Source organism: Podarcis vaucheri, assembly GCF_965113315.1.
Source record: "Podarcis vaucheri genome assembly, chromosome: 16".
NCBI lineage: Eukaryota > Metazoa > Chordata > Lepidosauria > Squamata > Lacertidae > Podarcis > Podarcis vaucheri.
Genome location: NC_138754.1, coordinates 18,918,162 through 18,934,244, shown reverse-complemented (window position 1 = coordinate 18,934,244; position 16,083 = coordinate 18,918,162). Strand labels below are relative to the sequence as shown.

The window sequence follows — 16,083 nt, the reverse complement described above, 5'->3', positions numbered from 1 at the left end:
CAGTGCCCCAAACTTGCTCTTACATTCCATCCACTGCTCTGTCTTCAAAATTGTCTTGCTGCCCAGGGTACGAGTGATGATAGGGTCTATCCCTTGAAAGTCATTCTTGGTAGCTGCATAAAGTTCACCATCTGCAGAGTAAAGACAGGAAAGAAGATGGTTCTTACCCAGGAACAGTTCCTGCTTTCTGGATTTCTGGTAATACACTGCCCCCATTTTTACCCTGGAGATGCTTGGCTATAGATCTTGGCAGCGAGTGTGCTTTTCTCACCTTGATCAGCTCTCTCCCCAGGACCACTACACAGATATGGCTCATCCCGTTTTGCCACCAGAGGCAAAACGAGAAAGCGTGCCCTGCATATGCCGTATGCCCCCCCTTGCCGCCCCACAAGTCTTGCGGCTGCAGTGAGATCTCAAAGGGCTCTCATAATATTTTATGATGCTCTTGTGAGATCTCTTCCTAGAAGGTGCCGCAGCTGCTTCTCTAGTGGAGACAATAGTGTGTGTGTGTGTGTGTGTGTGTGTGTGTGTGTGTGTTGAGGAAGGCCACCCTTGGATTCCACTGCCTGAGGGGGCTGCCTCAGACTGCCTCATGGATGGGCTGGTCCTGACCCTACAAGTTGTATCTCGAAGTGGGCATCTTGTCTCCAGTGCATATCCATGTGAAAGGCACCTGCATGGATCTGTGCAATACACAACATGCCACTTCACACACTGTTGTTGTTGTTGTTGTTGTTGCTGCTGCTGCTGCTGCTGCTGCTGCTGCTGCTATTTCTATACTGCTTTATATTTTAAAGAGAGAGAAAATCTCAACGTGGTTGACTACACATCATAATATCAAATGAAACAATCCAGAATAAAACAAATTCAAGCTTCAAGGAAAATATTTCAGATTCTTCTCTGAGTGTTATTTTGCTTTCCCCATATTTTTTTACCTACTTGATTTATATAGCTGCCCCATTGCAGAAGTGCTCTAGGAAGCCAATGTGGTGTAGTGGTTAGTGTTGGGGCTAGTCATATATTTAAATAAGAACAAATACCCTTCTGGCATTCAAATAGGCAGGAGACAGTCCAGGGGTTTCCCTCAGAAGGATGCTCTCCAGATGTTTAAGACTACAACTCCCACCTGCCCCAGCCAACACAGATGATTTGTAGTCCAAAAACATCAGAAGGGTGCTCAGTTGTGGGAGGCTGGACGAGAGCCTTTGCAATGAGTCATGGGGGCAGGAAAGTGGCTCAGGAGGGGGCATTAGGGGGTGCTGCAAACATTCAATATCAAAGGAAGTGAATCCCTTCCCTTTCCAGATGGCTCACCAATGAAAATTGCTGTGTTCTTATACTTGTTAGTATAGGGGGTGACACCTTTCCCATCCAGAAGGCGGAGGTTGCCGTCTGCATCAGTCACCACAGCAAATGTTTGTAGGTCCTAGCAAGACAGGAAAAGGAAAGGGAAGAGACAAAAAGGAACAGAATGTGTGGGATGGTGTGCTTCAGAAACCAAGCATCCCGATTGCTGTAGAATTTGGGATATGTCATTTCCTGCTAATATCACTATGCATAATTATATCTGTTGCATTTTGAGCACGGGTCTTCTCTTCCTCCAAGGAGTTCAGGGTGCATATTATATGTTGGTTCCTTGCTTTGTTCTTCTCCTTCCAACAATTTCGTGGTTAGGTCAAGAGGGAGTGCTCAACTGGTTCAAAGATGTTCAGTAAGTTTTGTGGCTGGATGAGGCTCAAACCCAGATCTTCCCAACCAAGGGCGAATCCTTTAGCCACATGGGCTCTATGTTTGGAAGATGGTGAGACTGAGCTCTGACTAAACTCTGACTGTTATTCCCCTATTACAGATGGGGGAGATGAGGTGTGAGCAAGAATGGCTTGCTTAAGGTTTGTCTAGCAACTTCATGGTGAAGCAAGATTTGGACCAGGGATGTCTGGTCTTATGGCTCAGCCTCTCAGTCCCTAGGCTACTCTAGTTTCAGGGGTGGGTAGGTGGCATAAAGAGTCAACTTCACAGACCCCAGGTGTTTTATTACTGACCTGCTACTGTCACTACCCATGGCTTTAGATAACCCAGGGGTAAGCAACCTTAGGCCTGGGGACTGGATGCGACCCAATCACTTTCTCAATCCGGCCCGCAGACAGTCTGGGAATCAGCGTGTTTTTACATGAGTAGAATGTGTCATTTTATTTAAAATGCATTTCTGGGTTATTTGTGGGGCCTGCCTGGTGTTTTTACATGGGTAGAATGTGAGCTTTTATTTAAAATGCATCTATGGGTTATTTGTGGGGCATAGGAATTTGTTCATCCCCCCCACACACACCCAAAATATAGTCCAGCCCACCACATGGTCTAAGGGATGGTGGACCAGCCCATGGCTGAAAAAGGTTGCTGACCTCTGATATAACCTCTTCATTCATTCAATATGGAGACTGAAGGTGTTGCTGTTTATTAATTTATGAGTTTTCTTTTACATATACTTTTCAAGACAATTCACCATCATATGAAGCAGAAGTTGAAATAGTTTTAAAGACAGTATGAAAACAATGGAATGTGAGTTTAAACACAATACAAAATGACAGGCACATTTTCACACAGCTAGAAAAGCTTGTCTTCAGCTGTTTCTGGAAAGCACAGGTAGTTGTATCTCAGCAGGAATTCTGTTCTAGTCGTGTTTGTGTAGAATCATAGAGTTGGAAGGACCACAAGGGCCAAACCCTTGCAATGCAGGAATCTTTTTGCCCAATGTAGGGCTTGAACATACGGTAAGAGAAAGGTAAAGGTTAAGGACCCCAGGATGGTTAAGTGCAGTCAAAGGCGATTATGGGGTGGTGTGGCCCTCATCTTGCTTTTCAGACCAAGGGAGCCAGCGTTTGTCCACACACAGCTTTCTGGGTCATGTGGCTAGCATGAATAAATTGCTGCTGGCGCACGGAGGACAGTGATGAGTGCCAGAGCTCACTGAAATGCCATCCACCTTCCTGCCACAGTGGTACCTATCTATCTACTTGCACTAGTATGCTTTCAAAGTGCTAGGTTGGCAGAAGCTGGTACAGAGCAACGGGAGCTCACCCCGTCACACGGATTCAAACTGCCAACCTTCTGATCAGCAAGCCCAGGAGGCTCCATGGTTTAGACCACAGCACCACCCGTGTCCCCCAACCCCTGACCCTGGGAATAAGAGTCCCACTGAACAGGACCAGTCACACTGAAGGCCCTTGTCATCCCCCCATCTCTCTCCCCCAGGAACTCACAATGTAAGCACAGGTGGGTTTGAAAGCATACGTCCCGCAGATGTAAAGGTGTGTGTCGTTCAGTTGCACCAGGACACGGATAAAATTCAAGCAATCCATCTGTGGAGAAGAAGAGGGGGAAATCAGGATTCAACTTCCAGGTAACATTTCTATCCCAGAGGAGGCTTCCACTGGCAGGTTGTTAAAAAGCATGAAAAGCCAGCCCCTTTCCTGCTCTGCAAGCTCAAAGGGGATCTTGAAGGTTTCAGTGGATGGTGGATCTATTTATTTAGTCATAGAATCATGAAGCAGCAGGGCAGCTAGAAGATTTTAGAGCTTGGATGTAATAGCATTAGGTTAGTACTGCTCCACTTCAGAACGTGACAAGACAGCCTCTCCTGCTCATGCTGCTGAGGAGAGCACTGGAGGAGAAGGCTGCTGTGGCAACTGCCGGGTGGGGTGTCTGTGGAAGAGGAGGCGGCTGTGGCTGCAGGAGGGCTGCGCCGGAGGTGGGCTGAAGAGGAGCAGAACGGTGAACTCCTGGGAGACCAGATTTGCCGACTTTCCCAGCTGCTGCCCTGAGGCAAGTACCTGAGACAAGTACCCAGACCCATGAGTGGGCCAGCCCTGCACACCACATTCTTAGGGTGTAAAACTTCCCTTATCCTCTACCCCTCACCCCATTACCTCCTGTTTGCCTTTGAGTTTACAGATGTCCTTTATTTCCCTCGTGGGGGCCCAGCGTACCTATTACAGGAAAAGTGGAAGAAGGGAGCTTTAGAGAAAGATAACAACAACAAGGATAGTTGCCAAGAGTGCAAATGCTCAGCCTTAAGCTAACACATCTGGGATTTTTTTTAAAAAAAATACTGTTTCAATGTTGTGTTTATGTATACCACTTCGAGTTCTCTTGAAAAAAAATAATTAAGTGATTTAGAAATGCTGTGAAATAAGCCAATACATAAATAAATAAAGACTGCCTGTATTTACCAGCAACAGTCTCTGTATTCGAATAAAACGCTAAGTTGACAGAAATGGCAAACTGTGGGGCTGAGCCTTCTGCCTGCGTGCAATAGGGATGGATGAAGCCATCTATTTTGCTTTCACTCGGTTTCTTACTTTTCTAATCTTAAGTTCAATTCTCCACATTTCTGTATTGATTCGTGCTTTATTTTTCTGAAGTCCTCACAAAAAATGCCAGCGTTTTAGCGCAAGTTTCTCCTAATGCACACATTGTTGTGGGCAGTTTTGCCTAATGTAATACATTTTGTATGTTTACATACACACACACACACACACACACACACACACACACATTTTGCAAACAGTTCTCCTGATTGACACTTTTTGGCTGCAGAACTACATTCCGAAATTCAGAAAAGTGTGAGTTTTGAATAAGAGTTGTGCTTCAGTTTGTGCATTGTTTGGGGCAAGGTGTCAGTTGAGTGGGTTCACGTTAAACTGTGAACTCAATTTCTTCCCCATCCTTGCCTTTGCTCTTTCTCTCTTCTCCCCTCTATGATAATTTTGGATATTCCCTGGTGTGACCACACCACAAATTTTTTTATTGCACATCATACCAGGACTATAAACCAACTACAAGCTGTGGTTTCTTTCACACCCGGTTTGGATGGCAAGCACACAAGCCACAGTTTCCTGGTTGGGGTGTCTAACAGCAAACAATGGTTTGGCCAGGGTGAGGGCTGAAACGCAAAGAACTCCAGTGCACATGTAGGAAACCTTTTCAGAAAAGGCTTCCCAACATCTCTCCAAAAAGTGGTGGGTGGGGGGAGACAAGGGCTGTCATCTAGAGGAGGGCTAACCAGAAGACCACCCCAAGTCTTCCCCCCGCACTTCTTATTCTGAATTGCCATTTCTTACTCACCATGCCCTTTTGGTTGTTGATTTTAGCTCTGGCAGTGTCAAGAGCGACAACGGTGTCTCTGGCTCCCACATAGAGAGTTTTCCTATCTGTGCTCAGGACAAAAGTGGCACAATCTGTAACTCCCTTTCGGTGGTATTGTGCAATAATTGGTCGAGGGTTCCCTGAGGAAGGGAAAAGATGTTAGGTACATTTTCAGCAAGCAATGCCAACTGACCGGGGGTGGGGGTGGGAGGTAGATAACCTGGACTGCTTTTAACCAGAGAGCCACACATTTTGGATGGACTGGGTAGCCAGTTCTGGTTTTCAGTGGCTAGTGGAGCTCAGCTTTCTTGCTTCCCGGTCCCCAGAGGCGAAGTCAGGGTGTGCCTTTTGTTCCTTGATGCTGAAGGTGTCTTACAGGGGCCGAACATTGGGTGGTCTATAGGGGTGGGTGATATATCAATATATCATCCAAAAATGATCTGAAGTCCATATCATGATATCGGTTTCATAATTTTTGAGCTGGCTATATATCATGAATCATGGTGCTTGTGTGTGTGTCTGCGCTATACCAAAATCGCAATGTGAGATAAACTTTGAAGCCGGCCAGTGCCTTTACATAGCTCTGTCCTTATTTCAGGCACTGTGATATATCGATGCATTGCAATGTTTAGTTGGTGATATATATCACAATGTTGAAAACCACATATTGCCCAGCCCTGGTGGTATATATGTGCATATGCCGCACCTCCGTCCCAAACATGGACAGTGCAAGACATAGCCTGGCGCCATTTTGAAAGAAGCACCTTGAAACCTGGCAGTTAGAGGGGCATGTGCCACCCTCAGGCGCTGGCTTTGTTAGGGCAGTGTTTGTGGAACTGAGTCACCACCTTTGGAGCATGCACTTTAGCTTCCTAGGACTGATCATTTGGTCCACAGCCCTTGCGGTCAGTGAGATATTGCAGCTTTCCAGGACGATGTCAAGAGTCCAAGTTCTGGGCCACCTCAAACTCCTCCTTTCCATCCACCAATACTGGTGCTGGCATCAGACTGGGAACCCTATATGGATGCTTGGGGGCTACGGAGGCCTCAGAGGGGGCGATGAAACACTGGGTGGACACTTTGGAAGGAAGGAAGGAAGGGAGGGAGGGAGGGAGGGAGGGAGGGAGGAAGGAGGTGAAATTGAAAAGTCACAGGGTGGATCTGAGTCTGGGGTGTCATGCATTCAACGTGCAGCTAGCCACTGTGGAGGGAAGATAATGGGTGGCAGCAGCGCAGGTGCTGCGTTGGTGTCTGTAGCTAGCAAAAAAAGGGGGATGTGTTTCCTGCTGAACAATCGAGTTGCTATAAGCAAATTCCACCAGGGGGAGCAATGAGACCCATTTGCTTTGTTGGCAGTTCATACAACAGCACGTTGATACCTGTTATGAGGTTTGTTGGGGGGGGCAGTGTCAATCTGAATGATGCCTCGGGTCCCTTCCAAACAAGTTACCTTTGAAGTAACAGGTTTGGTAGGGTTGCCCTATTTTAAAAAGTAAAAACCAGGACACTCCAAAAGTTGTTTGACTGACTTGCCCAAGATCCAGGACAAAGCACCGCCTTTCGGAAATTCGCCCTGGACGTCAATTCTGCCTTTGAAATCCCAGTAATGTCTGGGAAAATCCAGACGTAGGGCAGTCCTAGGTTTGAAATCTCGCTCATCTCCTTCCAGGCACCCTTTAATATCTCCCCAGAGTGCAGCTTCTGCCTCTGTCTTCCTGTGAGTTACTCACTTATCTGGGTGTCTTGCCTTGGCATCAGATCCGTGGCCAGAGCGGTGGCAAATGTCAGGAGGAACCCGAAGAGGTGTAAAGACTGTTTGGGGTTCATGGTTGTCAATCAGCAGGTGGTCGCTGGGATTTCTGCAAGCAGGAGAAAGGGCAGCTAACTTGGTAGCTGTCAATAAATTCAGAAGAAAATAAGGAAGAAGTCACCTCTAAAAAGGTAGCAATGTGTTGCTACACTTCTGAGGCCTAAGGGTTCCCTATGGCTAAGCGAGCCTTTCATCAGCTTCATCTGCTGCACCAGCTTGACACATATTTGGATTAGGCTATCCTGGGTGGCACTGTGATCTAAACCACAGAGACTAGGGCTTGCTGATCAGAAGGTTGGCAATTCAAATCTCCGTGACGGGGTGAGCTCCCATTGCTCGGTCCCTGCTCCTGCCAACCTAGCAGTTCGAAAGCACATCAAAGTGCAAGTAGATAAATAGGTACTGCTCCAGCAGGAAGGTAAACGGCATTTTTGTGCACTGTTCTGGTTCGCCAGAAGCGGCTTGGTCATGCTGGCCACATGACCCAGAAGCTGTTTGTGGACAAATGCTGGCTCCCTCAGCCTATAGAGCGAGATGAGTGCCGCAACCCCCAAGTTATCCGTGACTGGACCTAACGGTCAGGGGTACCTTTACCTTTTACCTTTATCCTGCCACTATAATCTAAGGGTTAGTGATCCTGAGACTGGACTACTGCAGTGTGTTCTATGTGGAGCTCCCCTTGGAGCTTGGTCTGGAAACTCTGCAATCCCACACTTTCCAGTGCATTTTTCAATCACTTTCTTTATTGCAAAAAGTGTATTTGTTGTTTAAGAGTTCCAAACCTTCCTTAATTGTGCAAGCTGAATCTGCCTGAATGTGATTGAATCCCACATGGAAATAGCAATATGCTGGAAGCGACTGTGGAAACTCACTGACAAACGAGTGTCTAATGCTCAAATTTCTCAGAGTGTACGTGCCAACATCCTCAGAGCCCTAGAGAGAATTGAGGAAGATGAATCTCAAATGTCAGGTGCAAAGATCCTGAGGGACATAAAGCACAGTTTGGAGGCTGGTATTTTGTGTGAAGTCTGGAAATATATACTTGAGCCATTCAACAGCTGCAAACTAAGAGGGCAAAGTGCTCAAGCAGAGCTTTTCATGGCCGTAAACCTACCGAGAAGTCTTGGAAATGTTCTTCAAGAAATATGGGGCTATTGCTACAAGACTGCAAAGACTCCCAACGAAAAGTACAAAGCAGCAAAAGACAGAAAGCCTGACGCGACTATGCTGCTGCCTATTGCCTACGGATTCAGTGACAAGGTTGTCCTCAGATCAAACAGTAACAAAAAAACCAAGGCAAAATACAAGAAAAAGAAAATTAGGGCAAAGAACCGCTCCCCTAACAGCTAGTGAAAATCAGGCAAAATATACACCAAACAAAAATGCTAGTCCCTAGAAGCATTTAGAGGAAAGAGAGGTAAGCAGGTGAGAATCATTTTCCAGCCAGACATTCCAATGATGATAAAATACACTATTAAAAAAAACAAAACCAAAATATGGGATGGGCCAGGCATGGCACCTGAGGGTGCAATGGGTGCCACACTGCAGATCCTAGGAATGCCCTATGGAATCTTAAAGACAACCAGTTCTTGGCAGCAGGATTTATGGCTCCTGTGTAGGCCTCTCCTAGGTTTCCAACTATTTTCTATGAGAAGCTCAAAAAAACCTCTTGATTTATAAGCCTCTCAGATGCCACCCACAGGACTCAAGGGGGGGGGATTTAGTAGAGTGGATGCATATGAGACCCCTGGACAATGTTACTGAGAGGATTTTTGCTTTGCCAAGAAGAAGAAGAAGAAGAAGAAGAAGAAGAAGAAGAAGAAGAAGAAGAAGAAGAGTTTGGATTTGATATCCCGCCTTTCACTCCCCTTCAGGAGTCTCAAAGCGGCTAACATTCTCCTTTCCCTTCCTCCCCCCCAACAAACACTCTGTGAGGTGAGTGGGGCTGAGAGACTTCACAGAAGTGTGACTGGCCCAAGGTCACCCAGCAGCTGCATGTGGAGGAGCGGAGACACGAACCCGGTTTCCCAGATTACGTGACTACCGCTCTTAACCACTACACCACACTGGCTCTCATTCTGCCAACCAGAATGAGTTCTCAAAGTGGAGAGAACTAGCAAGACCACCATCTACCAGAAGGAATAATAAATCAGCAGTTAAGTGCACAGAACAGGGAACACTTACAAGGAAGGTAAATTGATATGGAAATGGATTTGGGGGCGGGGCGGGAACCTGTACTCCTGCAGGAGGAGAAATCCTCCTTATCCCAAACATGGTGTCTGATGGAGGCCAGGAGAATTTCCAGAGTGAATCTAGAACCTGATGTTTTGGGGGAATAAATGGAAGTCTCTGGAATAAATGCAAAGATTCCTGCCTCCCCTGCTCATCCTTTAAATATCAGTTCTCCAGGCCCCCACATCCCCTTTGCCTATCTTCCCCAGGTTCAATTGCTCTTTGCCCAGTTAGGCCATATTCCTCCTCACCACTATGAGCTGAATAAAGAGAATGAAATCCACTCTCAACTCAAGAGTATATTTCAGGCCACAAGGTCTTCTCCTTCACCAGCACTTACCCTTCCCCCAGGCTCATGTTTCTTGTTCTGACCTCTCTCAGCAAGCCCCAACCCTTTGGTGTTCAGCTTGTTTGTGACATCAAACAATGGCAACCAATAGCATCAGAAGTCAGGAGAAACAATGATTTTTTCCCCTTTTTGAATGGTTGCTAATCTCCCTGGTTCAAAAGGAACCCTTTCCTATAAGATAATTGCAAATTCAAACATCCGTATAAACTGGCGGCACTGGATGTGCATGGGCTTCTACATTTGTATTCGAAATCGAATCAAACCAGGCATCAAAAAAAGTGATGTCTAGGGCAGTAACTTCTGTATAAAGAGCAATTTGTCAAGTATTGGTATGCCAATAATCCCAATTAGCTAGATCTTCCAAAAATAGGCTACTGAGGCCCAGGCTGCCGTTAGGCGATGTGAAAGAAGTTTTTTATTTTTCAATTCCCTATAAGTGTCCACTCATAAATTCAAAAGCGCTAAAGAAGAAAGTGGATAGGCTGCCTTCTTGGTTTTTATATGAAAACCCATTGTCCATAGCTCTTTAATTTTGGAACAATCTCACCTCAAACACTTCTGCAAGGGGGAGAAGCAAACAGCAAATGCTTTTTAAAAAAAAAATCAAAGGGTTTTTTTTACCACACACACATACCTCCAAAGGCTATTAGAAAAAACCCAAGCTGAGCAACCTGATATTGCAGACATTTGGCCTGTTTTAAAAGGACCAAGATAATTGATTGGATTTTAAAACAAAATGGATCAGGCTGCAAGTGTCCCTTTGATTAAGTGCACTGAAGTTTTAAATAAAATTGCGATAGGCTGTGGTGGGAGATCACATTGAGGGGCACCATGGTGCTCTGGGTCTCAAGTGAGGCCTGGCCAGGAGGGACTTGAGAGAATTGTTGTTGAGGTAGTGAGAAACATAGCTTCCCCCCCTGTGTGAACTTTCCAGAATTGAGGTGGGTGCCATTGCCATTATAAAAAAGAACAAGGGAGGTGTTCCTGGGGAGCTAGAAAAATAGCTCAGGTGAGAGATGTCTTTGGAGGTGAGCTTGTTCATCATTGTGTAGCAGCACTGCCCTGAGATCAGGGTGAAGGTATTGACCAAGAAGCCCTGGCAGAGCCCAGCTGCCCCTTTACCTTGCAATTTGAGGCCTTCCTCACAGACCCTGAGAACGAGAAGCCTAAAATTGCACACCACACCTGATATCTGGCAAGCTTAGTGGCTGCAGGTAGTGGAGGGTGTGAGGAGGACTAAGGGTTTAGCTACACTTTAATGCTCAGGGTCCAAGCTTTCCTCCCCTCTTTTTTGACTTGAGTTTTCCCCATGAAAAGCTGCTCTTTAAAGCTGAATTGGAGCAAATGTCAACGTTTTGCTTCCGGAACAAAGAAGGGCTCAGATATGGAGCTTTAAATTGTGCCTGGAAAAAGCAGAGGAAAGGCAAGTATGGATAATGAGCCTTCTGTCTCAGGTATTGCCTCTGACATCTGCCCCAAGATGAGAATCTGATACAATAATCAAGAGTTATTAACCACTAATACCACAATGCATCAAACTTTTTAATAAAAATAGTACATATAAACACATTTTAAAAAAACAAGTTATAAACAACACAATGAACAACAGACAAAACACCCTGTTGGACATGCATTTTCCTCCACTGAGGAGATCAAATCAGGCTGGAGAGAGGTTATGTGTTTTTCTGAAGAGCAATTTGAAAGGGGAGTCCTTGCTTGAGGTGCTCCCCATTTCTGGCTCCAGCCAAGCAGAAAATAGTTTATTTTATTTTATTTTCCTGTTTTCAAAAGTCTGTTTGACCAGAGGCAACTGGGGAAGAAATGTGTACCTGTGCATGCCAGCCTTTGCTTACCTGGTGCCTTTCAGATGTTTTGGACTCTAACCAGCCCCTGACAGAGTGGCCATTTCAGACTCAGACTCCCATCAGCCCCAGCCAGGAAAAGCATGAAGCTGGGAGTCCAAAACATCCAGAAGGCATGAGGCAAAGGCTACCACAGAAAATGATTTTTCAACTGACAATTTTATCTCTCTCTCCAGCCTCAGTCACTCCAACTTAACAGCAGCTGATAGAGCCATAATTCCCCCCCCCCATCTTGGTAAAATGAATTTTGTTGTGGGGTGAGGAGGGGGGCATCATCTGGATCTCAAGTAGCATGGGAAGAAAAAGCAGCTCTTTAAAAATCCTCCTTATTTGGTGATGAGCAACTCTCTCAACTCGCCACCGGCTGTGTTTACACCACACATTTAATGGACACCCTACCCCCCCCATGAATCCTGGGAACTGCAGTTAAGAGTGCTGGGAATTGTAGCTCTCTGAGGGGTAAACTGCAGTTCCCAGGATTCTAGGTATATAGTGTGTACACAGCAGAAGTATGGTGGGTGCCAAGAGCTGTGATATCCCGCATTGCAGGGGGTTGGAGTGGATGGTTCCAACTCCGCAATTTGATGGCTCTGCAAACATGGGAGTGCTTTTGCTTATTCTTCAGAAGGGAAGGATAAATAGGCAAAAACCTGAGAAGTTGTGGGGACAGACTAAGCGATATAAATATTCCTTCCTCTGGGAAAAGTCTCCTATATTCCACTTCGGTCACATTAAAACATTTAGGGAAGTACCTGTAGATGTTTTTTAAAGTATACGTTTAAAGATTTCACTTCCCCCGCAACTCAATGGCCAATTATCAATTGATATAGTTAAATTAATTAGCTGGTGAGAAGGTGTACCGACTAGGATTTCCCACCTATCCCTCCTTTGGGGAGAGGTGCCACTCCAACACAACAGTTAAGAACATCACTCTCTTGCATACAAAGACACACAGACACATATATGTACACACAAAGAGGAAAGGTGTGTACAAGGCATGCCAATAGCTGCTGCTTGGAAGAAACAACGCGCCATTCGAACTCAGGTCCTCTTCTTACATCATGTTTTCTTCAGTGCAGGCCAAAGACGTTTTAAAGACACACCTAAAAAGGCAAAACATGGACACGACAAAGACTTTTATTTGCTAAAAGATTAATCGTGCAGGTATGGTCATCGTGGAGCAAGCCTTTCCTCTCTCCAAAGTGTACAGTTGGTTGCTACTGTATAACACATGAAACAGGCTTCAGTGGCAACGTATGTGTCTTCCTACGAGGCATGTCCACATCGCTGAGTCCAGAGCATTAGTGCGCTAGCAGAATCACTGGACCTTGGAAGTCTCCAATTCAAATAATTCTTCTTTTAGACCAACAAAAACAATGCAATTATAAAACAAGAAATACTGCAAGTAGTTTTGCATGCCCAAGGCAATGGCAGGCAGTACAGACAGGCCTAGAACTTGGGACAAAATTTGTTTCACACACCTCCCTTCCTCCAGCAACCAAGGTCTGTCCACAAGCAGAGCAAATAGGTCAACAGAGGAAAGTTGTAGGAGCAAAAGGAAGGCTTGAAAGCGTTTGTGAATGTGAATGCAGTTTTGCTCACTAGAGGTCAGCAGAGCAACATAAACGGGAAAAGAAAGATATGGGGGGGAGGCGCACAAAAAACTTCTAGGGAGTTGTCGGTAGGCTCAGTTCCAGGAGCCAAGACTTCTGGCTGACTTTGGAGGAGGAGAAAAGCAAATGGGGCAGGGGGAGTCCCCTCAGGCATCCCTCTGCCAAGTCAGCCAAGGCACCTGTGTCAAGCGGAGACGCGATTTGGCTCTGTGCAGGGCATTGGGCAAACTCCTTTTGCTGCCCACGTGTCGAAGAGGAATAATACTGACCTGCCTCACAGGGGGGCTGTGAGGCCAAACACATGTAAAGCACTTTGCAACTGAAAAGGGGGATGAGTTAGCAATGAGTCTTCTCACAGTAAGCATCAGCATGAGGACCAATTGGCTGCCAGAATAAAACCGCCTTACAGGGGAGTTGTTCCCGTAAGGAGAGTATCCCACATGGAATCAGACAATTGGTGCTACATCACAGCAAAGAAGATGGTGGAAGTTGCCCAAGCTGCAGGGTAGGTATAGCCAATGTGGTGCCTTCCAAGTGTGGTTGGACTACAATTCCAGTCACCTGTAGCACCATGTTGCCCACCCATGGTGTAAGGGAGCCCATCGCTTTACCCAAGCAATTTAAAATGGCCTCCACATGTGGGTAGCTCTTATGTGTTGCATGCTCTAGTTCTGGAAGAATGTGGGCAGGGCGTACAGAGAACGTGGTATGCTGAGGGCAGGGACCATATTTCAAAGACTCACAGGTTCCCCTTTAGGAAGTAGAAAGGGGGACAAGAATCTAGTCCTTATGGTTGCAAAGGCCATGCCTGAAAAAGTATGTGAGTGATGCCTGTGGAAATTGTAGAAGCTGGAGGGGGATAGGTATGTGCGGAAGAGTTCAAGGGGTGGGGAGACACCCTTCAGGCCTTGCATAGCTAATTCTCCTGGCCCACTCAACCCAGAAAACCAACATAAACTATGCAAACATGTTGTGCCTTTTAAAAAGAAAAAAAAGGACCAAAATTGTGGCAGCGAACTTAGATTTCCTTTTGCTTTTTGGCACAAAATTTCAATGGCCCAGCTACACAAGTATGTATATTATAGAGCAGAGCACGAAGACCTGCTACAAACAGGTGAAAGGGGCCTCTAGTGGTTTCGCAGGGTGTGGAGAAAGACTCCTTAGGTAAGCTATAGAGGGCACAGCTCAGTGGCAGACCATTCTGTCCCAGGCTCAGTCCCTGACGTCTCTGCATAGGATTGAGAGCACCCCTTCTGATACCCTAGTCAGTGTTACTGAGCAGGACAGACCAGTGGTCCGACTCACTGTAAGGCTATTTCCTCTGCTCCTGAGCACTCCTTGCAGGACACAGAAAGACCTTCCAAACACCTCCCACCTACCCACTTCTGTTTCCTTTTTAATTTAAAGCAGGCAAAATGGAGACCTGCCACACCCTCTTCATCCACAAATGCGAGTCAGAGGCAGGCCTGGCTTAATCGCAAAAGGTAACTGAGAACCACATTGGGCACGACAACGCACAAGGGCCCCTCTGCTCCAGGGAACCTTGCACAGAATGCCCTGTGGCTCTGTCCTCTCAGTATCCCCATTCTGTGGCCCCAACAGTGCCATTATACTTTGTAGAGCTGCCTCACGATGATCACTGAGCTGCCCTTCTGCATAGGAAGCCCAGTCTTGCATCGCCGTGACCTTAAGAACTGCCACCCTCTCAGTAACATCCTCTGTAACCTCTCACTCTCTGGTTGTCATCTAGGATGCATGACATCCAGGCAGCTACCTCTCCATGGAGCAAACAGCCCTGACCCAACCACTCCTTGCCACACCTGCCCTTCACTCCTGCGCATCTCCAAACCCAACAGCTCTGGAGACCAGGAGTCAGCGAGGGGACTCCGCCTTCCGGGTTTTGGTAAAAACTTCGCAGAGAGGTTTGTGGATTCGGCAGTGAGTGAACGTTTGGGGATGCTGGCCCAGCACCCGATGGATGGAGGTGGGGACACGAAAGCACGACAGGGATTCAGCCAGCGGTGCAACACTAAGCCCTGGGTTTTACGTGGCATTGAACAGACCAGAAAACAGGGAGGGGGGAAATACTGAAATCAGAGGTAACTCTGTGTTTTCTGGCGGTGTTTCAAAAGAGCACCACATTAGTGCTAAGACTTCTGGTTTTTTTGTTTTTGTCAGGTTGCCTGTGTGAATTTGCTGCAATTGCTAACGGTTGCTCCTGGCAACAGCTGGCGGGGGACAAGGTAGGCCAGGCTAGATCCCCTCCGCTGCCACGGCCGCTCTAGAGTCATCCCCGTTGGCCAGGCCCGAGTCCAAGCGGTTGTTGTCAGCGTCGATGTCCTGAAAGGGCCCCCCCACTTCAACGCAGCAGGTTTTGGAGCTGTCGGCAGCTTCCTGGCAAGGCCCCTGCATCTGGTATTCGCTGCTTTGCGGGGGGATCTGGCTGCTGTTGAGAGGGACCTTCTCTTGCCCGGAGGCTTTACTGGCGTCAGGGAGGCTGCTGCAGCCCTGCACTTTGCTCCTCGCTTTCAGCTTGTCGTGGTAGGAGAAAAAGGCCAACGCTACCACGACGGCCAAGGTCATTGACAGCAGCACCGTCACAGTGACAAACTGGACCCAGTAGGAGCGATACTCCCCCACTGGCTCTCCATCAGCATAGGATTCACGGGCTCGATCCACCCTGGCAGGGGAGTCGTGGGTCCTCACGTGGTAGCGCGCCACAGATTGCTGGTAGCCGTTCTCGCTGGCCCAGCACTCATAGAGACCCAACGTCTCCTCGTGCACAATGATGACTAGGGCCTTGTCGTCCTCTAGGATCAGCCTGTCCGGAATCTTCCTGTCTGGGTAGTTCCACGAGTAGTTGGCCAGAGCAGAAGCCTGCGGGCAGGGCAGCCTCACCATGGTGTTGAACGAAGCGGTCATAACTGAAATTTATAGGAAGAGAAACAAAGCTGTGATTCATGCTCTCCACCATTTCGCAGATAAAAAGATAAGGATGCATCGTTTGTACTTATAGCATGCCTGTTCACATTTCAAGAGTCACCATGTGGGCTTGATGGCTGGCTACACACTGCT

At 47.0% G+C, this 16,083-nt stretch overlaps 2 protein-coding genes across 14 annotated transcripts in view; both read right to left on the bottom strand.

Moving 5' to 3' along the window:
* LOC309521323 (semaphorin-4A-like) overlaps positions 1–9,600 on the bottom strand; it is a 29,856-nt gene extending 20,256 nt beyond the window's left edge. The window contains exons 1-7 of one of the 5 annotated variants that reach the window (XM_082203698.1): positions 9,525–9,600; positions 6,873–7,035; positions 5,122–5,282; positions 3,924–3,983; positions 3,258–3,356; positions 1,315–1,426; positions 24–131 (exon numbers count right to left, since the gene is read on the bottom strand). In XM_082203698.1, coding sequence (XP_082059824.1) covers positions 24–131; positions 1,315–1,426; positions 3,258–3,356; positions 3,924–3,983; positions 5,122–5,282; positions 6,873–6,969 — 637 coding nt within the window. In that variant the 5' untranslated portion in view covers positions 6,970–7,035; positions 9,525–9,600. Of the gene's footprint in view, positions 1–23; positions 132–1,314; positions 1,427–3,257; positions 3,357–3,923; positions 3,984–5,121; positions 5,283–6,872; positions 7,036–7,824; positions 7,886–9,524 lie in introns of those variants that run through there. The other 4 variants (XM_082203700.1, XM_082203701.1, XM_082203697.1 and 1 more) reach the window with 4 other exon arrangements.
* A 1,457-nt stretch (positions 9,601–11,057) lies between these two features.
* SEMA4A (semaphorin 4A) overlaps positions 11,058–16,083 on the bottom strand; it is a 75,621-nt gene continuing 70,595 nt past the window's right edge. For all 9 annotated transcript variants that reach the window (XM_082203689.1, XM_082203688.1, XM_082203692.1 and 6 more), the window contains one exon: positions 11,058–15,932. In XM_082203689.1, the coding sequence (XP_082059815.1) occupies positions 15,262–15,932 (671 nt within the window). In that variant the 3' untranslated portion in view covers positions 11,058–15,261. The remainder of the gene's footprint in view (positions 15,933–16,083) is intronic.